The sequence below is a fragment of the Bubalus bubalis genome, chromosome 6 (genome assembly GCF_019923935.1).
Source record: "Bubalus bubalis isolate 160015118507 breed Murrah chromosome 6, NDDB_SH_1, whole genome shotgun sequence".
Taxonomy (NCBI): domain Eukaryota; kingdom Metazoa; phylum Chordata; class Mammalia; order Artiodactyla; family Bovidae; genus Bubalus; species Bubalus bubalis.
The window spans coordinates 66,581,378-66,604,141 of record NC_059162.1 but is presented as its reverse complement, the minus strand read 5'-3'; the positions used below and the strand labels follow the sequence as shown (position 1 = coordinate 66,604,141).

Genomic DNA, 22,764 nt, shown 5'->3' with positions numbered 1-22,764 from the left:
AAGTGCAGGACCTACACTAACCCATCCAAGGCCTTTGTTTGATGTAGATAAAGGCCTATGTAGCCCCTTGGGAGTGGGCTTCCCTCATGGCTCAAAGAATCTGCCAATGTAGGAAATGTGGGAAGATCCCCGGAGAAGGGAACGGCAACCTGCTCCAGTATTCCTGCCTGGGGAAGCCTATGGACAGAGGAGCCTGATAGGCTACAGTCCATGGGATTGCAAAAGAGTCAGACACGACTAAGCAACTATACAACAACAGGCCCTTGGGAAGGGCACCTTTGTGATAAGAAAAAGTTCATCTTCCAGGATAATATAGGCCCAAGATGTGGGCTGGAGTTCGCCTGCCTTTGTCCCATTGACCAGGGACCTTTTGTGTAGTGTACAGATTGACTAGCGATACTAGTGGCCCCATTAAAGTCTCTATAACATTGGACTTACCCTTTATTACTTTTTGCCCTTTAGGTTATCCAGTTACTTCTGTCTTCTCCTAAAAAAAGATATAAAATGCTGTTATTCCTTTTTATTTTCTTCTGTTACTCGTTTTGCATCAGCAGCTGTATTTCCCAGTTAGGAAATCACAGTTGTTTCATTGGCCAATCATGGCATCTAAGAAGTTTTGATAAGTAGGGAAAGCCAGAGACAACTGTTGTGGAAACATTGAGTAGTGCCGTAGTATGGGGCTGCTTTGTGCATGTGTTGTTTCATATAGGCAAAATTGTGTACATGATGATAAAGTAAGACTTGATTTGATTAGATAGCCTTTCTTTTGTTTTAGGAGATTTCATTGTTATTCTTTTCAGTGTTAAGGCTCATCGAGGGAAAAATCAAGAAAATATCATGTTAGCTCACTTAACTCTTCCTCTTTCTGAAATTATGTTTTTTTTCCTTCCAGTTTTATTGAACTGTAATTGACATATAGCACTGTGTAAGTTTAAGGCATACTGAATAATGATTTGACTTACATACGTCATAAAATGATTACCACAGTAAGTTTAGCAAACATCCATCATCTCATATTGGTGCAAAATTAAAGAAACAGAAAAAAGTGTTTTTTCATTGTGATGTGAACTCTTGGGATTTACACTCTTAACATTCATATATAACATGCAGCAGTGTTAATTATATTTATCATGTTGTACATTACATAACTTGAAATTTGTATCTTTGACTACCTTCATCCAATTCTCCCCGCCCCACTGTTCTTGGTTTTTGTATTCCACTTTGTTTTTAGTATTAAAATAAATGAGAATAAAAAATTATCCTCAGTATGGATGGAACAGATAGTCATACAGGGTAAACAACAGCAGTAATTTTCTAGATTTCTTAATTATTTTAACAGATTATAGAAGATTCTGGAAAATAGCTTGTCTTGTCAGCAGCGGACCTTTTCCATTTTTAATAAAACCGTAGAAAAGACAAGGTTCCAAATCATATTTTAACTGCTAAAAATCATCTGGAGAATAGCTGCTGACATAGAAGTCAGATGACATTGAGACATTTGGCAGACATCCTCTTCTTGCTGGTGTTACAAAATCCACAGCGGACAGCCTGGATTTGAAAAGAAGAGTGGCATCTTTGGAATCTCCACTAGAATCTGTTGAAGTTAAAATAAACCTGATGCCTTCTAAGTGACAGAAAATGGACCATGTCTGGGGATGGCAAAAGTGAGACATGTTGAAAACCCACTTGGATTGGTTTAAAGAAAATAGATCCAGGCCTAAGGTTCCAAGTTCCAGAGCCAAAGTGTCTTCTGATTTTTTCCTTTTATAACTTTCAAGCAAATTCTGCCTTGGAAAAAAACTTAAGTAATATGTGAATTATGAGATTGTGAAAGGAGGAGGAAGGCTTGAATCCAGTCAGATTTTTGGCCTAAGCTGTATGACTATTTAGTTAAAAGTAAACATTATTCTTTCAGTGTTCTTCCAGAGAAGAACATAGTTTATGTCTGTGTATGAATATTTTAAAAGTTCTGGGTGATTGAGACATGTAAAAAAAATGTTCTTAAAAATGTTAGAATTACTATTTAAGAAGGTTAAAAAAAGAAAAGCTGCTCCTCTAAGAGCCAATGAGGTAACCCATGGTACATTTTTTTGTATTTAGTCATCCAATTATGTGGAAAGCTTTTTTTTAGGTACTTCTAAGGTTAATGATGAATCCTTAAGGGGCTTAAGCTGCATATTTCAGGTTTATAGTATCATAAGTTTAATTAATTCAGTATATGGAAACATAAGAATTTTAACAGTGCTCTCAAAACAAGATAAAGTCATATAACAGGCAAAATGACCCAGGAAAAATATAGGAGAGGCTCAGCAATTAGCATTAGCTCAGTCATGTCCGACTCTTTGTGACCCCATGGACTCTAGCCCGCCAGGCTCCTCTGCCCATGGGATTCTCCAGGCAAGAATGCTGGAGTGGGTTGCCATGCCCTCCTCCAGGGGATCTTTCGAACCCAGGGATCAGACCCAGGTTTCCTGCATTGCAAGCAGATTCTTTACCATCTGAGCCACCAGGGAAGCCCTCATAGCCCGGAATCTGGTGTCAAATGACCTGAGTTTGAATCCTGCCATTCCATTTCTAAATGGTGTGACTATAGGCCAAGTTACTTGACCTTCCTGTCGCTTACCTTTTTGATATATAAAAAGAAAAAAAAGAGTACCTACCTAAAAAAGGTAGGATTATTGTGAGAATTATTAGATAATATATGTGAAACATGTATTTGGTTTCTGGAGTTTAGTATGTGCAAAATAAATGTTTATTAATTACAATTTTATTGTTAAAATTAGATTACACACCTCATAATTTGTCTTCTTCCTGAGAATAGTTCATTATCTCCACCTAAAAATTCTCACTTAAAATTTGAAAACAATCGTTAAATAGCAAAGAAAAATCAGTGAGCTTGGAGAAGAAAGCTTGTGAGTGGTATACACGCGTGGCATTAGAGTCTGCTATTGCTACTGGTGTTTCCTTAGAGGGTGCTCTTTTCAGTTTGCTCTTGTACTTAACCAGACTTTTTTCAGTTTGCTCTTGTACTTAACCAGACTTACCAGATTTTTTGACGTTTTGAATTTAGCATCATTTAGATACTTATTCTATCAGGCAATAGAATTCATATCTAAGAATAATTTACAGCTTCATTGTGGACATTGAAATATGGAAAGTATTTTGTTTTTTTCAGCCATCAGGGGCCAAGATCCATAGATAACATCATTTTTCTTTCCTTTTATTTAAACCCTTAGAAGAACTGTGCACAAAACAAAATATCACAGTGATTTATCATACCCTCTTGTGTACCTGTTAGTAGATAGAAAAATAAAGCATTGCCAGCTCCCTAAAAGATTCTTCTGTACCCCCTCCCAATAAATACCCTTACTACCAACCCCCCAAATTAGCCTCCTGTCCTGAAGCTCATGCTAATTACTTTCTGGCTTTTCTTTATAGTTTTACCAACCAAGTGTGTAGTCCTGATCACTCTTATTTAGTTTTGCCTGTTTTTTTTAATTTTATTTGAATGAAATCATGCATAACATTTTTTACTCAACATGTTGTGAGATTCATTTGTGTTCCTGCATGTAGCAGCAGTTCATTCAGTTTTATTGTTGTATAGTATTTAATTGTATAAATACACCACAGTGTGTGTATTCTGTGGTAGATGGATAGTTGTTTTCTTTCCAGTTTGGGGTTACTGGAATCAGTGCTGTTATGAATATTTCTATGCATTTAAGCACGTATTTCTGTAAAACACACCCAAGGAGAGAATTGCAAAGTCATAAGAATGCAATCTAGAACTTTCATAGATAATGGCCAAACTTTCCACAGTGGTTTTATCAGCTGTTTCTACCAGTGATGTGTAAGTTTCATTGTTGTGTACCCTTAACAAAAAAATGGCCATTTTTCCCTCAAATTGATCATTCTGGTAGATGTGTAATGATATCTTAAGGTTTTAGCATTTTTTTCCTAAGAAGAATTTGGTAAGAATTTTCTAAAACTATTGACTAAGATGAAGCCTTTGGTTTTTAATTTTCCTTGCTTTCCATGTCTTTTAATAATTAAGTTAATGATACTTTTAGAAAAAGTATTTTAAATTTTAAAACTACATGAAAGCAGTTAATTTGAGATATTACCCAATATTCTTTATTTATACTTTTTGCTGGCTTATCTAAAAAACAGATGTATTATTTCTCTTCATAATTATTAAGCTGCCATTCCAGGAATCATAACAATTACTGAAATGAGAGGTATGGTCTGTGGTTTATGAAGTTGAGTTTAATGAATAAAACTTTCCAATTCCTCTGAGCCATTTTTCTTTGTTAGATTTTTTAAAAAATAAAGTACAACCATGGTAACTCATCTGGATGACATTGAATGGCTAGTTACTGTTGAGTGAAGTGAAACAGACTTTTAACAGCTCCTGGGTAATGTCTGAAAGGTAAAGTGACATAAGATAAATGTCTGTGTTCCACTCCGAAAATAGCGAAAGGCATATGGAACCAAGATTTAACTTAGTTGACTTGTAACTTAATCCCACTTTAAATATGCTTTTGGGATAATGAAGGTTGTACTATGATTTCTTTTTGCAGAATTAGTACCAACAATGGGAAATAATTAAGAAGATAAAAGTTTGAAAGTTGTGAATGCTGATTTAATTTTTGTAAATAATTTTCAAAAAGCATACATACATTGAAAAGAGAATATTGGAAATTTTTCGGGATAACTGAGTGCCCCAAATAATAGTATTACAGCTATTTATAAGTGTAAAACAATTTGTTCTCAAGCTTGAAAAAATTTTAAATTCCTAAAAGGACTTGTGTTTTTTTATTTTTTAATTTTTTTTTAAATTTTATTTTATTTTTAAACTTTACATAATTGTATAGAATAATTTAACCTCAGATTTTGTTCTGTTAATAGTTAACTGAGAACTGAGAAGTTAGGTATTTTAAAAGGATTGATGTAAGCTTTATTGGAAAACATTTATAACTTAAATTTGGAAGATAAATAGTTAAAATGTCAACCATGGTCCCACCAAATGTAAAGTAGAAAAAATATGCTATGTGTATTTATACTTAATTGATAAGAATTGATGAACTTTGTCCCAATTTGCTCTTCTGCTTGGCTTAGAGATTATAATACAGATTGGTTGGAAATCTTTTGAATTTCAACTAAATTAAAGGTTTGGACTTTTTTAAAAACTTTACACTTCCTGTAGAGAATCACAAAATGTCTATTTTCTGGTACTTGGGGGTTGTAAATGGGATTTGGAACATTTATGGTAAAGATAATGAACTTTATTTGGGGAAAAATGATGGAATAGAAATCTGGATGAATAAAAGCCAAAGATTTCTGATTTCTTTTCAAAGAAGATAAAGTATCTGACACACTTAGCAGATTGAAAATGAAAATAAAAATCTGTATATTTTGTTCTTTGCTTTTTTTATTCTTATGATAGAATTGGAAGAATATCACTTGCTTGCTACAGTGTAGTCAGATCTATAAACAGGTATTGAATTTGTTTGAAAATATAATTTCTTTAAACTTCATTTTATATTGGAATATAGTTGATTAGCAATGTGATAGTTTCAGGTGTACAGCAAAGTGATTGTTATACATACACATGTATCTATTCTTTTTCAAATTCTTTTCCCATTTAGGTTGTTACATAATATTGAGCAGAGTTCCCTGTGCTATACAGTAGGACCTTGTTGGTTATCTATTTTAAATATAGCAGTGTGTACGTGTCAATCCCAAACTCCCAATGTATACCTCCCCCATCCCCCAACCATAAATTCAGTCTCTGAGTCTTTCTGTTTTGTAAGTTCATTTGTAAGATTTCTTTTGCATATAAGCAGTATCATACATATTTTTCTTTTTCTGACTCACTTCACTCAGTACAACAATCTCTAGGTCCATTCCTGTTGCTGCAAATGGCATTATTTCATTCTTTATAATGGCTGAGTAATATTCTATTGTATATATGTACTACATCTTCTTTATCCATTCCTCTGCTAGTGGACAATTGAAGTTGCTTCCGTGTCTTGGCTATTATAAACAGTGCTGCATTGACCATTGGGGTGCATGTATCCTTTCGGACCATGTTTTTCTCTGGATGTGTATGCTTAGGAGAGGTATTGCAGGATTATATGGTAGTTCTGTTTTTAGTTTTTAAAGGAATTTCTGTACTATTCTCCATAGTGGCTGTACCAATGAAAGTGTAACATCAACAGTTAAGATTCCGGATGATAGTATGTGAAGATACTGACATCCACATTCAGAATGCTAGGTGTTGGCAATAGGTAGCCTGACTTGGTATGGTCAAATTAATCATTTAGAAATGCCTTTAAGCTTTTTTTTTTTAATTTTATTTTTAAATTTTACATAATTGTATTAGTTTTGCCAAATATCAAAATGAATCCGCCACAGGTATACATGTGTTCCCCATCCTGAACCCTCCTCCCTCCTCCCTCCCCATATCCTTTGAAATTATTGTGGGGAATTCCCTGGCAGTCCATCGGTTAGGACGCTGTGCTCTCACTGTCAAGGGCCCAGATTCAACCCCTGGTTGGGGAACTAAGACCCGTAAGTCACTGCGCTGTGGCCAAAAAATAAATACATAGAAATAAAATCATGAGGGCAGTTACATTTGACCCTCAAGTAAGCAGAACCAACATCAGTGAGCTGCCCTGATCACTTTAGGCCTGTCAGTGTTTTAAAGTAGACCCTAAAGACTGAAATCTTCCTGAGTTATTTTAATTGGTTGGTCTATCACAGATGACTAGCCAGATAACATTTTATGCTGATAGCTCATTTAATGTAAATGAACCTGCCAGTTATCTCAGTTTGGGTAAGGCCACTTGCAACTTAAATAGCTGTGTTTCAGACTACCTGTGGTATAATATATTCTGATTTACCATGTTTGGTAGATAATCAACTCCAGTTATTATATACCAATTTATTATTTACTCAAAAGCGTTAAAAATCTGAAATAGTTTAATCTCTTTTAAAAATAAAAGTTTCTCCTGTGTACTATATAGTACTTTCTTCTCTGCTTGGTGGTGTTCAGCATCAGTTTGAAGCAGTTTGAGAGTCTTGTTAGAGTATATCCCATCAGTTTGTATTGTTTTTCTTTTAGATTCCAGAATTCTAATAAAGACTGAAGTTTAAACAAAAACCAGAAAAAGTCAACAATAGAATATGAAATATGGCAATGACAAGGAATGTCAACTTCTGAGCTTTTTGCCTTTTCTTTTCAGATAAAGATACAGATGTCACCATGAAAGGGAATGTGGATGACTTCGGCCTGAGAGACACCTTGAGTGTCGCATCAACCGACTCCTTTGCTTCAGCAGCAGAGGTAGGACATGTGTGTTCCTAATGAGGATTTCTTATTCTTTCTCAGCTGGACATTACTGTTTTGCCATTGTGCTGTAACTCAGTTCAGTAGCCATTTATTTAGTATTAACTCTGTGGTAGATACCAGGATACAAAGATGAATGTACCATCAACATAAGTTCCCACAGGAGTTTAGAGTCTCTTTAGAGAGGTGGACATGTAAACATAGACTTTAAGTGAACACTTTCATAGACTGGGTTATGGATGAGGCATATCAGTGTGTTAGTGGAAAGCAATTCACCTTAAGAATCTTAAAATTATTCAGATTGTTTAGCTGAGAAATCATGTTTCTAGATTTTTTTTTCCCAAGGAAATGAGATTCAAAGATTTATATATACAAACTATTCACAGCATTTTTAATAATAATGAAAAACTGAAAACAGTATATGCCAAATTATGGAATATCCATAATTTGAAATATTATAGTGCCATAAACACGCTTCCAAAGTTTTTAATGACATGGGAACATAAGTTAAGTGAAATGAGTATACAGAGTATGTGCTTGTAATTTTGTAATGAAGTAAAACCTGTTTGTGATGTATTACGTGAGTATTTAGTCTGAGGGGAAAAAGGCTAGATATAAATACACTAATATGTAAGCAGTGGTGATCACTAAATTATGGATTTATGAGTAATTTGTTTTACGCTGGGACTTAAATTTTTTATCCAAAGAGAAGGTTGCAAAGTGGTCATCTGTTTATAATCTTTTCTACTTGAGATAGTTTTAAAAATTACATATGGCCAATTTTATCTTAGAATTATTTCATTTTTATGGTAGATTCTTAGATATTACTGCTGTCCTTTTTCATATAAATAGTATCACACATCTGTTACTGATGTGTGGATTCAAGCTCTAGTGTGGAAAGCTTAGGTATTCCAACACCCTTTTCCCTAAACTTTGATTCTGCCTTCTTTAAAGCTGTACAGACCATAATCTTTCATCCTCTCAAGATTTTTCTGTATATGTGTATTTTAGCTATTGCTTACAGTATCATCTCCTGAGTTCACAGTTTTACTTATAAGTAAACTTGTAAGTTTGCAACACACAAAATATATCTACTCATTTTATGAAGTAGCTGTTTCCTCTGCTTTTTATGGATTGTTATAGACAGGGTTATCTTTCTTTTTTTTCCCCCCAGTTTTATTGAGATGCAATTGACTTAACATGAAGTTTAAGCTGTACAGAGCAATGATTTGAAACATATATTTGGAATAATTACCACAATAAGGCTAGTTATCACCTCCAGCACCTCACATGATTACCTTTTTTCTTTGTGGTATGAAGATTTGCTCTCTTAGCAGCTTCCAAGCATATGATACAGTACTGTTAACTAGAGTCACGATGCTGTACATTACATCCCTGGAACTTATTCATCTTCTAACTGGTAGTTTGTACCCTTTGATCAGCATCTCCCCAATTTTTTCTACATCCTGCTCCTGGTAACCACCATTCTGATCCTGTTTCTATGAGTTTGGCTTTTTTAGATCAAAACTATATGATACCATACAGTACAGTTGACCTCGGCACTACATAGGTTTGAACTGTGTAGATGCACTTATACATGGATTTTTTTTTCAGTAAATACATACTGCATTATCTGCAGTTGGTTGAATCCAAGGATGTGAAACTGTGAATACTAAAGTGCCAACTATGGGACTTGAGCATCTGAAGACTTTGGTATCTGAGGCAGGTCCTGAAAAAGGAAATGGGTGATGACTATTTCAACCACAGAAGGGGTCAATTCCCCTAACCCCCACATTGTTCAAGGGTGAACTGTATTTGTCCTTCTCTGTCTTATTGCACTTTACATAATGCCTTCAAGATCCTGCCCCATACATATTGTCACAAGTGGCAAGATTTCTTTCTCATGGATGAATAATATTTGATTGACTATACATACATTTATGTATACCACATCTTCTTTATCCGTTCATCAATTGATGTACACTTGAGTTGTTTCCATTTCTTGGCTATTGTGAATAATGTTGCAATGAACATGAGAGTGCAGATATCTCAAGATAGTGATTTCATTTCCTTTTGCTATATACCCAGAAGTGGGATGCTGAATCATGTGGTTTAAGCTACAAAGGTTTGATAAATTATGGAAACAAAATGCATGAATACCACAGGAAGGGCTCACTATCGGCAAAACCTCCTAGGAATGCTTCTAAGTATAAATGTATGATCTCAGAATGTGAATGTTCCAAGATCAATTCCTTTTTAAGAAATGTTTGTTAAATTATTTTTAATTGCACTTACTATATGCCAAGAACTTAGCAGGAAAAAAAAACTGTTTAATGAAGAAAGTTGTTAAGAAAATAAGACTAGAAATCCTTGGGAAGTTTAAACAGTTTGTGATAATTTGAAAGCTTTAATTCAGAATTATCAGAAAGAGTTTTTGCCTAAATATTTAGATTAAAGCAAGTCCTGGCATAGACTTTTCTCTAAGGTTGGTCAGTCACTTTTGAAAGTGATTAACAAGATTCTCCTGTATAAGCTTTACCAGACAGTGGCTTGGAACCAGAGCCTTTTTTCCCTGAAAAGTCTTTTTTTTTAAAGCTAATACCTTTATTGAGATATAATTCATGTAGTATAAAAGTTCACTCTTTTAAACTGTACAGTTGAGTGGTTTTAGTATATTCACAGAGTTGTGCAAACTTTCTAATTCCAGTACATTTTTATCATCTCAGAAGAAACTCCTACCTATTGGTAATCATTTCTTTTTCTCTCCTACCCCACTGTCTGGGGCGATTACTCCTGTACTTTCCATCTTTGTGGATTTGCCTGTCCTGAACACTTCATACTAATAGAATCGTGCAGTATATAATCTTTTGTGTTCGATGTTCTTTTTACTTAGCATAATTTTCAAGCTCTGAAAAGTCTTTTGAATGTTAGGGAGCCACTGCATTGAGTACTCTCCCGACTTTCCTGTCTGTTAAAGAGATTATCATTTAATTGTTGTTGTTCACTCAGTGGTGGCCCACTCTTTGCGACCCCATGGACTGCAGCACACCAGGCCTCCCTGTCCTTCACCAACTCCTGGAGCTTGCTCAAACTCATGTCCATCGAGTTGGTGATGCCATCTAACCATCTTGTCCTCCATTGTCATTTAATAGGTAGAATCTAAAATTGCAAAGGGCTTCCCAGGTGGCTCAGTGGTAGAGGAACATGCCTGCTAAGCTGGAGAGGCTGGTTTGATCCCTAGTCAGGAAGATCCCCTGGAGAAGGAGATGGCAACCCATTTCCCAGGAAATGCCTGGGAAATCCCAAGGACAGAGGAGCTTGGAGGGCTACAGTCCATGGGGTTGCAAAGAGTGGGACATGACTTAACGACTAACCAAGAACAACAGTATTTTTTAGCTGTAAATTTAGTTTTTCTTAGAATTACCACAATTACCATTGTGTGTCTGTATATAAATTTAATATATAAGTTGTAGGGTTCTCTTTATTTATTTTTAAAATGTATTTATTTATTCAGCTGTGTCAGGTCTTAGTTGCAGCATGTGGGATCTTTCAGTGCATGCAGGGCTTAGTAACTGTGGCACACAAGCACAGGTGTTCTTCAGTAGGTAGGATCTTAGTTCCCAGACCACGGATTGAACCCGTGTCCCCTGCATTGCACAGCACATTCTTAACTGCTGGACCACCAGAGAAGTCCCTAGGGTTCTCTTTAAAGAGAGAGTTTTATTTCTTATAATTCAGATACCTCTAGTCATATTCTAAAAGGAAACTTGGAAAGCTTTTGCTTTACCTCTCTGACTTGATAGCTCTTGTTTATAGCAACCCAGAATTATCTTATTTCCTCTGGGGTCAATTTTGTCTGTTTATCTTGGGCTTTCATTTTTGTACTGATGGTTTTCTTTTCAAATTTGAAAGCTTAATTGGTGACTGGATTGATTTTCTCAAGTAGATTGTGTGGGATAACAGCCTTGTTTTATGTTTGTTTCTTCTGGAAGAGGTGAACAGGGAAGGATAACTGGGCTCAGTCTATTTCTTTGAGGTTGTTGATTGGCAGGTGTTTCTTTAGGATGAATGATGTGGAAATAGCCCAATCATCAGGGCACACCTGAATACAGAATGGAAAGGGCTTTACTCTGGCAGATGCATCTCTCACCCTGGCAGACTTGCTTTCCCCAGGTGGTTCAAGTAATTTGTTTTGCTTTTTGGCTATGGCACATGGCTTGTGGGATCTTAGTTCCCTGACCCTCAGCAGTGAAAGCACGGAGTCCTAACCGCTGGACTGCCAGGGAATTCCTGTTCAAGTAATTTTTAAAAAGAAATGTTCTCTGGTTGCAAATTTGTTTTCCTGTAAGCTGCCTTTCTATTCCGTGGCAGAAAGTAGAATAAGATATAGGACAGCTACAGTTATTTGGACACAGACTTCCATTTAAACTCTCATTTTTAATCCCTCTTCTTCAGTCCTGCCCTCATACCTGCTCACTGTGGGCCTGGCGCTCCTCTTTGACTATATCCTCTCTTGAACTTGGGTTTCCCTTGTGGCTCAGCTGGTAAAGAATCCACCTGCAATGTGGGAGACCTAGGTTTGATCCCTGGGTTGGGAAGATCCCCTGGAGAAGGGAAAAGCTGCCCACTCCAGTATTCTGGCCTGGAGAATTCCATAGACTGCATAGTCCATGGGGTCACAAAGAATTGGACACAGCTGAGCGACTTTCACTCTCTTGAACTTGTTCAGGACTATGGCTTCCTCATCTCTTTCATCTGTCAACACACTTCCATTTGCTTTCCAGTTTTTGGAAGTCTGTGTATCTCTCCACTATTACATTAGTAACTTGTTGCTATGTAATAAACTACCCAAAATTTATTGTCCTAGAACCAATAAAATCCAGATGTGGACTGGGGGCTGGTGCCAAGACTGTAGGTCTGTCCCAGGTCTCAGGAGTGTGTCTTAAAGGGTGGGACCATGTGCTCCAGTTCAGAGGTTAGTTGCCAGAGTCCTCAGTTTCCTAGGGATTAAATCAGTTAGTGGGCATGTGTCTTTTTGTTAGTCTATATTATAGCCTTCTATATATCCTGGGGGTTCCACAGTCGGGGTTTAATAGAGGCTTAAGCATTTTAGGAGTCTTCTTCTTTAAAATCCAAGGCTTATGGGGTGGTTTTCTGGAGGTCATGGGCCTTAGGGTTAGTCCTGTGAGAACTATGTCCTGAGCACTAATCCAAAGGGCCTGTTGTTTTGGTATTTAATTCTAAAGTCACTTATATTAGATAAGGAATATATCCTGGACTATATACTAGAATATATCCTGGAATATATACTCCTGGACTGAGCGTGCCTACCAAAGGCAGCAGACACCATTTTTCGAAATAGAAAGAGGGTCCTGCTTGAAGAAACCATCAGGGAGAGGCTCTCACAATACAAGAACGTTGGTCTGGGCTTCTAGGCACCCAGATGGCCATTGGGGGCACCTACATTGACAAGAAATGCCCCTTTACTGGTAATATCTCCATCTGAGGGCAGATCCTGTCTGGTGTGGTGACTAAGATGAAGATGCAGAGGACCACTTTCATCCCCTGAGACACCTCTATTATATCCAAAAATACATAAAAACATGTCCATTCACCTGTTGCTCTACGTCAGGGGCATCCAGATTGGTGACATTATCACAATGGGTAAGGCTGCCCCCTGAGCAAGATTTTGTGAGTTCAGCATCTTCAAGGTCACCAAGGTTGCCAGCGCCAAGAAGTGATTCCAAAAATCAAAAATCCTGAGACTGGACACCTGCCCACTCCCCCAGTTATTTCCCATTCAACAGTAACAACGATAGCAAACATTTATTATCTCGTTGTTCTGAGGATCAAGAATGTGGAAATGGTTTATCTGGGTGGTTTTGACTTGAGGTCTTTTGTACGCTGTAGTCAAGTATGTTGGCCGGGGCTGTAGTCATCTGAAGATTGACTGGAGCTGGAGAATCTGCCCTAAGATTACTTACATAAATGGCACGTTGGTGCTACCTTTTGGTAGGAAACCTGTGTTTTTTATGGTTTTATGGACTTTTCAATAGGACTGCTTGAGCCTTTTCATAACATGGCACCTGGCTTCCACAAGAGAGAGTGAGACAGAAGCAGTGATTGTTTTGATGTAGCCTCAGAAATCACACGCCATTATTTCTATCTGTTATTGGTTACCCAGGTTAGCCCTCTTCAACATGAGATGCGGTATGAAGTACCAGGAAGAGAGAATGATCATGAGTGGCATTTTATCTTTTATTTTATAATTAAAAAATGTTTGTTTATTTGGCGGCATTGGATCTTAGTTGCAGCATGCAGGATCTTTCATTGTGGTCACATGTACATGGTACTCAGATTGGTTGCCCCATTGCATGGTGATCTCAGTTCTGCAACTAGGGATCGAACCTGTGTCCCCTACATTGGAAGGCAAATTCTTAACCACTGGACCACCAGGGAAGTCTCATGAGTGCCATTTGAGAAGGCAGTTATTGTAAGTTTATTTCCTTTTTTTTTCTTTTTTATTAGTGAGATAGGGGATATAGTCATTCCTGCTTTCTTTATAAGTCCTATTTATAATTTTAGGTGGTTATTTTGAAAGGAAAATGTAAATGTTAAAAATAGTCTATATTAAAATTGAACTTAGCCTATTTTATGATCCAACTTATAATAGTTTTGGGACTTTGGACGTTTCTTTCATGGTTGTTCAGAGGCTTTTAAAAATATTAGGGCTTTTAAACATATGACTTCACATTCAGCAAAGTCATTGCTCGCCAAAGAAGATAAGGCCCAGTCTCTCCTGCATCTCTTGGAAGGCATGGGGGAAGTAATTTGAGATGTTAAATAACTTAGAAATGAAGGGCATTTCAAGTTTCAGCTAGCAAATACAAGAACCCTTTTTCATGGTGAATTACATGTTTCCATATGTGGGGATTAAACTGTGTTACTGATTTCCGCTTCTGAAGTAACATCTCAGCTCTAGTAAAATGTTAACCTTTTTCTGCAACCTTTTAAAGTTTTTAAGAATTTCGTCCAAAAAAATCTTACTATAAGATACACTCTAAAATGAGAATTTAAGCCATCATTTAGTGATTTGCTTTTTAAAAATTCAATCCTAATTTAATTTAGGATTTAAATTAGTAAATTCTGCGTTGTCATTGTCTCTTAGGAAGAGTTGATGATAACGTTAGCTAGTGTCAGATCTTCAATGTGACGTATTTTCACAGCTGCAAGCTTATTTTAAGAGACTTATTTACACAGTCAACTCAGCCAAACCAACAAATAAGCAAGATAGACTAATAAATCAAGACTTGACTCTGGAATCTCTTATTGTTGGTTTTGTTCACTTCTTATTAGTATAAAGTATTTTATGTAGCAAGTTTAATTGGAGCCCTAGTTTCCTCTTTAGGATTTTTTCTACTGGTAGCTGTACATAGATCCTATTTGTTTTGACAGTGGTACAAAACTTTAAACTATTTACTATCTAAAGAATTTCCACACTAGTTTTTTAAACTGTTATCTTTCTTTTTAACCTCAAAAACACTTTTCCTTTAGCGTAATCTATTTTCTGTAAAATATAAAGGGAAATATTATTTAAAGCTGACAGTATATAATGTCAGATATTGTCATTTCTGTCTACTTTTTTTTTTTTTTTTTTGCCTCTGGACTATAGACACATACATATATATATATACACTATCCTAAATATTGCTGATACTGCTCCTTTGGATTTTTGGATAAGGCTGATAGTAGAGTACCTATGGTTTGATATTTAAAAGTACATATAAGCTCTGGAATAAATGCCTGGTTATAAGTTCTGCCATTTAGTAGTGGGCCTTGGGGCAAGTTCCTGCTAATCTAAACCTCTATTTCTTTACCTCTGAAATGTAGATAGTAATTTGTTGTTGTTCCGTCACTCAGTCGGTCCAGCTCTTTGTGACCCCATGGACTGCAGCACGCCAGGCTTCCCTGTCCCTCACCGTCCCCCAAAGTTTGCTCAAACTCAAATCCACTGAGTCAATGATGCCATCCAACCATCTCATCCTCTGTCGTCCCCTTCTCCTGTCCTCAGTCTTTCCCAGCATCAGGGTCTTTTCCAGTGAGTCAGCTCTTCGCATCAGGTGGCCAAAGTGTTGGAGTTTCAGTTTCAGCATCAGTCCTTCCAGTGAATATTCAGGGTTGATTTCCTTTAGGATTGACTGGTTTGATCTCCTTGCTGTCCAAGGATTCTCAGAAAGTCTTCCTTCTTTATCAGTGGTTGTAAAGAAGTGAGATAATTGGGTATTTAGCACAGCATTTAGCACGGCACTGGGTGGAAATGAAGTGCCAGAACTACAGCATGGAGAAACACTTCTGAAATAGTAGGGTAAAAGCTTCCAAAGATCTCCTCCACAAAAGCAATGAAAACTCTGGCAAAAATTGTCAGAAATTTTCAGAACTCTGAAAATGAAACACTTGTAAAAATTCAGAGAGCATTTATTTAAGGACAGTGACTGAATCTCCATGGGAAGAGTGAACTTTGTAAATCTTTTTTTTTTAATTGTTAAAAATTTTTGGCTCCGCTCAGTCTTTGTTGCTGCCTGAGGCTTTCTCTAGTTGTGGCGAGTGGGAGGTTGCAGGGCATGGGCCTCTCATTATGGTGGCTTTACTTGTTGCAGATCACGGGCTCTAGGGTGTGCAGGCTTCAGTACTTGTGGCCCATGGGCTCAGTAGTTGCAGCTCGCCGGCTATAGAGCTCAGGCACAGTAGTTGTGGGTCAGCTGCCTTTTAGCACGTGGAATCCTCTTGGACCAGGGGTCAAACCTGTGTCCCTTGCGTTGGCAGGTAGACTCTCAACCACTGGGATCACCAGGGAACTCCACACTGTAAATTTTTAACTTGTTCCTTTTCCATCCCTCTCTCCAGAGGAGTCTTGAAAACCAACAGGTTCACCACTGTGGTGACTGTGAAAATCAAGGGCTCAGCAGCCACTGGAAGAAACTTAATGGCTTTGGAGCCTCCCAACAGTCCCAACACTAGAGAATTGTCACCATTTGACCTGTATGGCAGCTCCTTGCAAAGCTCCGTTCTAAGGACTTGTCTTTATTTGACCAGACTCAGAGCTTGCTATGTACAAAGTTTCTATCCCTAGAGTCTTTGTTGAAAAATATCAGTGGGAATTAACATTGCAGCTGCTTGAAGTGGTAATACCATCAGAGCTAGCAAGAGGGTGAACAAAAAACTTCAAGGAAAAATTGGGTAAAGAGATGTTTATAGGGAGCTTTGAAAAGCTCCAGCATATTCCTGAGAATCTAGAAGGCCACAAGCATGTGCAGGGCTATGCACGTGTCCAGGGAAGACCTTAGAAATCCCTAGCCTCTCACCTCTGGCCAACCTTCATGTTCTGCACAAAACAAAACTTAAGGTGGACAAAAGGAAAAAAAAACAATTAATTGGCATTTATCAGAAGTAGAAACTTTTGTGCTTTAAAGGACACCAACAGGGAAGTGAGAAGGTAGTAGAATGGGAGAAAATATTTGTAAACCATGTAGCTGATAAAGGTATTATATCCAGAATATATAAAGAACTGTTGTAACCCAGCAATAAATGGACAAATAAACTAACTTAAAAATGGGCCAGGGATTTCAATAGGTATTTTTCCAAAGAAGATACACAAAGGCCAATAAGGATATGAAAGATATTGCACATCATTAGTCATTAGACAAATTTAAACCACTTCACACCCACTAGCAGAGAAGGCAATGGCACACCACTCCAGTACTCTTGCCTGCAAAGTCCCATGGGCGGAGGAGCCTGGTGGGCTGCAGTCCATGGGGTCGCTAAGAGTCAGAGACGACTGAGAGACTTCACTTTCACTTTTCACTTTCATGCATTAGAGAAGGAAATGGCAACCCACTCCAGTGTTCTTGCCTGGAGAATCCCAGGGACAGGGGAGCCTGGTGGGCTGCCGTCTATGGGGTTGCACAGAGTCGGACACGACTGAAGCAACTTAGTGGCAGCAGCAGCAGCAGCACACCCACTAGGGTGGCTATAATAAAAAAAAGATGGACAATAACAATTGTTGACAGAGGTGCGGAAAAATTTAAATCATTATGCATAGCTAGTGGGAATGGAAAATGGTGCAGCCACTTTGCAAAAACTGTTTCCTCAAGAAGTTAAACAGAGTTACCATCTGACACTTCCATTTTTTAGTTATATACTCAAGGGAATTGAAAACATAAAAAACTTGTGCAGTCGCTCAGTCGTGTCCCACTCTTTGTGACCCCATGGACTGCAGCACACCAGGCTTCCCTGTCCATCACCAACTCCTGGGGTTTACTCAAACTCATGTCCGTTGCGTCGGTGATGCCATCCAACCATCTCATCCTCTGTCGTTCCCTTCTCCTCCCGCCTTCAGTCTTTCCCAGCATCAGGGTCTTTTCCAAAGAGTCAGTTCTTCGCATCAGGTGGCCAAAGTATTGGAGTTTCAGCTTGAGAATCAGTCCTTCCAATGAATATTCAGGACTAAAAAAAACTTGTACGTAAATGTTTAAAGCAGTCTTATTCATGACTGTCAAAAAGTTGAAAAAACCCACAAGTCTGTTAGCTGTGGAAAGGATAAACAAAATGTGATATACTCACACAATTCAGTCATAAAAAAGGATGGAGCACCACTTCATGGGAAATAGATGGGGAAACAGTGGAAACAATGTCAGACTTTATTTTTCTGGGCTCCAAAATCACTACAGATGGTGACTGCAGCCATGAAATTAAAAGACGCTTACTCCGTGGAAGGAAAGTTATGACCAACCTAGATAGCATATTCAAAAGCAGAGACATTACTTTGCCAACAAAGGTCTGTCTAGTCAAGGCTATGGTTTTTCCAGTGGTCATGTATGGATGTGAGAGTTGGACTGTGAAGAAGGCTGAGCACCGAAGAATTGATGCTCTTGAACTGTGGTGTTGGAGAAGACTCTTGAGAGTCCCTTGGACTGCAAGGAGATCCAACCAGTCCATTCTGAAGGAGATCAGCCCTGGGATTTCTTTGGAAGGAATGATGCTAAAGCTGAAACTCCAGTACTTTAGCCACCTCATGTGAAGAGTTGACTCATTGGAAAAGACTCTGATGCTGGGAGGGATTGGGGGCAGGAGGAAAAGGGGACGACAGAGGATGAGATGGCTGATGACATCACTGACTCGATGGACGTGAGTCTGAGTGAACTCTGGGAGTTGGTGATGGACAGGGAGGCCTGGTGTGCTGCGATTCATGGGGTCGCAAAGAGTCGGACACGACTGAGCAACTGATCTGATCTGATCTGACTGTTATATGCTTCCTTATAGGTGAACCTTGGAAACATGATGCTACATGAAAGAAACCAAATGCAAAATGCTGCATGTACTTAAATCTGTCTATATCGTTTCCAGAGTGGGAAACTCGACAGACACTGAAAAATTACTGGTTCCCAGAGCCTGGAGAGAAGGGGGATGGGGAGTGACTGCTAACAGGCAGAGGGTTTCTTGTTGGCATAGTATAAAAATATTTTGAAATTGCAAAGTGGTGCTGATTGCATAACCCAGTGAATGTACTAAAAACCACTGAATTACATACTTAAATAGGTGAATTTTATAGTATGTGAATTATATCTCAATAAAGTGTAGTTTATTTTATTTTTAAAAACCAAAAACCCCTACAGCATTCTATTTAAGTGGATCACCTGGTATTGGGAAATAAAATTGCTCTGGAGTTTTCCTGCTTAGCTGCCAACTCTGTAGTGTTTACAGTTATTTTTTAATGAACTGTCAGAAGGCTGGAGTTCATTTGTAGAGTCGTTATGCTAGCCAGAGTACATGACTATTTTTCAGTTATACAAATGTTAATCAAAGATACATATAAGAAAAAAATTCCCTAGAATTCACCAAGTTGAGATTATTACAGTATTTTTGTAGAAAGTTTTACTTCATATACAATCATGAGTTATAATACTTTAAAGCATTTTTTGGATGATAAAAAATTCTCTTTTTTTTTCCCAGTGCTTCATCATCAATTATTATTGTTGATGACCTGTGAAATACTGCTTTTCTGTACACTCTGTGAATTTAAGTAATTGGATTCAAAATAAACTAAGCTTGTTATAAAGTTTTACTCGTTACAACTGAACTTTGAAATAAAACGAATTCAGATCTTTCTAGCTGTAAAATCTTATTGAATTATTTTCACATTTTAATCAGATTGAGTATATTAGTAAGATCCTATTTTTGATTTTTTATAATTTTTCATCCTGTATCAGTGTAGTCTGTTTTAACACACGTATTCTTAGCTTGCAGAGCACAAAGAAGCGCGGCATACCTACAGCCTGGAGTCCCTCTGCCACTGCCCTTTTTACGAAGAGGCCATGCGCCTAGTTGAAGAAGGAAAAATTTACTCGAGAGTGCTTAGGTATCATGCTTATGTTTATGAAAAATATTAAGATGCTGTTGATATGTTTGTCTGATGTTTGTTTAAAATATTTATGAGAATAGTGGGAAAATGTTTTTAGGCTCAAAACAATTTTTTTATGTATTTTGTCGGTATTGAAAAGGCATGTGTTTTTTATTAAGGTCCTGAGGTTAAGCCTTATTCCAAACTTGTAGTAGGCTTGATCTTAAATGCACTTTAACAGTTGTCTCCCCTGTTTATTACTTAGAACTGAAATGTTGGAGTGCCTAGGAGACAGTGATTTTCTTGCCAAACTTCACTGTATTCGACAGGCTTTTCAGGTATTTTTTTTTAACATTAAGTGACTTCATCCAGACACTTATCCCCACCCTTATGCTATAGAGTCCAGCTGAATATAAACAGGACAGCTCTTTGCTCTTTATTATCCTTATTCGTAATGGCAAATAAAAAGTACTAAGTTTATTTTTCCTCCCTGCTGTCTCCCTTCATTTGTCTTTATTTGTTATCCTCTCCCTTCATTTGTCTTCATTTGTTATCCTCTCCTGGGTCTACCACATTTTGTCAGAATGCAATATTTTGATGCTAGAGATGTGTATGTACAAATAACTGCTTAAAATACAAGTCTTTTTTCTTATTATCAATTAGTATGTGTTCTAAAATGTTTTTCACTTGAATCAGTTGTAAAATCACCAATTTCCTAAGGTAAAATAAGGTCATTTAACAACAAAATTCTCTTTATTTTTCTGTTCTGGAGTTGTGTAATTATTTCAAATTTTTCTAAAATTAAATTGAACAGATTTAAATTCAGATTTATCTCCCTTTAATCTTTTAAAATTTTCTGTTCAAGAGTTCTTTTTATTCTAGTTACTTAGGACTTTTTTATTCCTGTGGTATACCTGCTGAAATAGTACCATAGAGAAGGAAATGGCAACCCACTCCAGTGTTCTTGCCTGGAGAATCCCAGGGACGTTGGAGCCCGATGGGCTGCCGTCTATGGGGTCGCACAGAGTCGGACACGACTGAAGCGACTTAGCAGCAGCAGCAACATGTATTAACTGTATTAGGGTTATTTGTACATGCATGTGCTATAAAGTCAGATATCCATTCAAATTAATTATAGGTTTCCTTTTTTCTTTGGGGATGGATATTTTTCAGGTAATTCTTTCAGAAACAGCCAACAGGATATTCCTTGCTGAGAGTGGAAGGAAAATTTTATCAGCATTAATTGTAAAAGCACGAAAGGTAAACTTGTTTTGTTGGCAAGTTTATTTTATTGTTATTATGTCAATTGAACTGATGATTAAAAATTATTAAATTTTTAATAGAAGAAAATGTTTTTGTAGATATTTGTAAAAATTCACATACTAAAAATAAATAACCCCCAAAGTATTTCTGCTTGGGTTGATTTATTTTCTGTGTATAAAGTTCATACAGTTTTGAGCAAGTTGATGAATATATTCACAGTTTCCCATTAAAAAAATCTATTAATGTCATGGTAAGAATTATCATTAAATCAGCTATACGCCCACCACTATTATTATTTCTGATACCTCTTTTCTTACGCCTCCCTCAATCCTGTTCAGTAAGAAGGTCCTAGGAAATAGTGTAGATCTCAGAAATCTGGAAATACAAACTGAACTGCCTCTCACTCGTATTCATCTTCATGGGTCTGAATGAGGCAGAAGCAATGGCAGGAATTTTATTAATACCGGAAGGAACCACTTTTCATTTATGCAGGATGTGTCTAGATGATGAGAAAAAGAAACCTCAAACAGACTTTCCCTGAGCCATTTGAACACCTGGTTTTCAAACAATCCCTTTGAACCTCAGTTCCCTCATTTGTATAATAGGATTATATTTATGGTACCCTATTTCAGAGTTCTTATAATGATTAAATAAATGATAAATAGGAAAACATATTTTAAAAGTGCTACATAAATTTGCAGTTTAGTCTCTAAGTCGTGTCTGACTCTACAGGATACTGTAGCCTGCCAGACTCCTCTGTCCATGGGATTTCCCAGGCAAGAATACTGGAGTGGGTGGCCATTCTATCTCCTGGGGATCTTCTGACCCATGGATTAAACCCACATCTCCTGCATTGGCAGGCAGATTCTTTACCACTGAGCCACCAGGGAAGCCCAGTATAAATTTAGGATCATATTAACTACTTATAATTTCCAATGTAAATCTTTTTTTAAAAAAAACAAAAGAAACAGAATATTTAATAATTATATGAAAAAGTTCCATAGTATTATAGTCAAATAAATTCAAATTGAAATAGCACAATAGGACTTCTCTGACAGTCCACTGGTTAAAACTCTGAGATTCCAATGCAGGGGGTGTGGGTTCCATATCTGGTCAAGGAACTTAAGATCCCACATGCTACGTGGCCAAAAGATTTAAAAAATAATAATAAAACACAATAGCCTGTTGCCTATCAAATTGCCACCACTAGAAAGACAGTGAAATGTGTTGGTTGCTCTGTCTTTGTGACCTCATGGACTGGAGCCTGCTGGGCTCCTCTGTTTGTGGAATTCTCCAGGCAAGAATACTCGAGTGGCTTGTTATGCCCTTCTCCAAAGGATCTTCCTGACCCAGGGATCGAACCCAGGTCTCCCTCATTGCAGGCAGAAAGACAGTAAACCCAATATAAATCTTATGTTGCTATCTTGGCCTTCTCAAGGCTGATAAACCCATTGATTTGAATTAGAGTATGATTTGAACTAGAGTTCCTCCAAAAGGAATAGAACTCTGTCAAAAGTATCACATAGTATCTTCTGTAACCAAGTTTTCATCTCAAAGACTAACCTAAATAAGCACATATATTTGAGTAGTAAGCATTTGCTTATGACATTTTACCTACATTCTTAGTCTCGACTTTTGCAAAATGTTGGACTAACAAAATAAACCAAACGAATATGGCATACCTTGAAAATGTGTTTTAATTGTTACCTAATAGAATGAAGATCTTACAAGCTTACTTGAATATTTACTTTGAGGG

The 22,764-nt window shown here is 37.2% G+C and overlaps 1 protein-coding gene and 1 pseudogene across 4 annotated transcripts in view; both read left to right on the top strand.

The window, feature by feature from the left end:
* The window catches only part of MIGA1 (mitoguardin 1), an 85,265-nt gene that overhangs the window by 51,193 nt on the left and 11,308 nt on the right, over positions 1 to 22,764 (top strand). For all 4 annotated transcript variants that reach the window (XM_025288415.2, XM_006068428.3, XM_044944825.1 and 1 more), the window contains 4 exons: positions 7,245 to 7,345; positions 19,645 to 19,763; positions 20,011 to 20,083; positions 20,919 to 21,005. In XM_025288415.2, the coding sequence (XP_025144200.2) occupies positions 7,245 to 7,345; positions 19,645 to 19,763; positions 20,011 to 20,083; positions 20,919 to 21,005 (380 nt within the window). The remainder of the gene's footprint in view (positions 1 to 7,244; positions 7,346 to 19,644; positions 19,764 to 20,010; positions 20,084 to 20,918; positions 21,006 to 22,764) is intronic.
* LOC102411887 lies at positions 12,306 to 13,158 on the top strand (annotated as a pseudogene).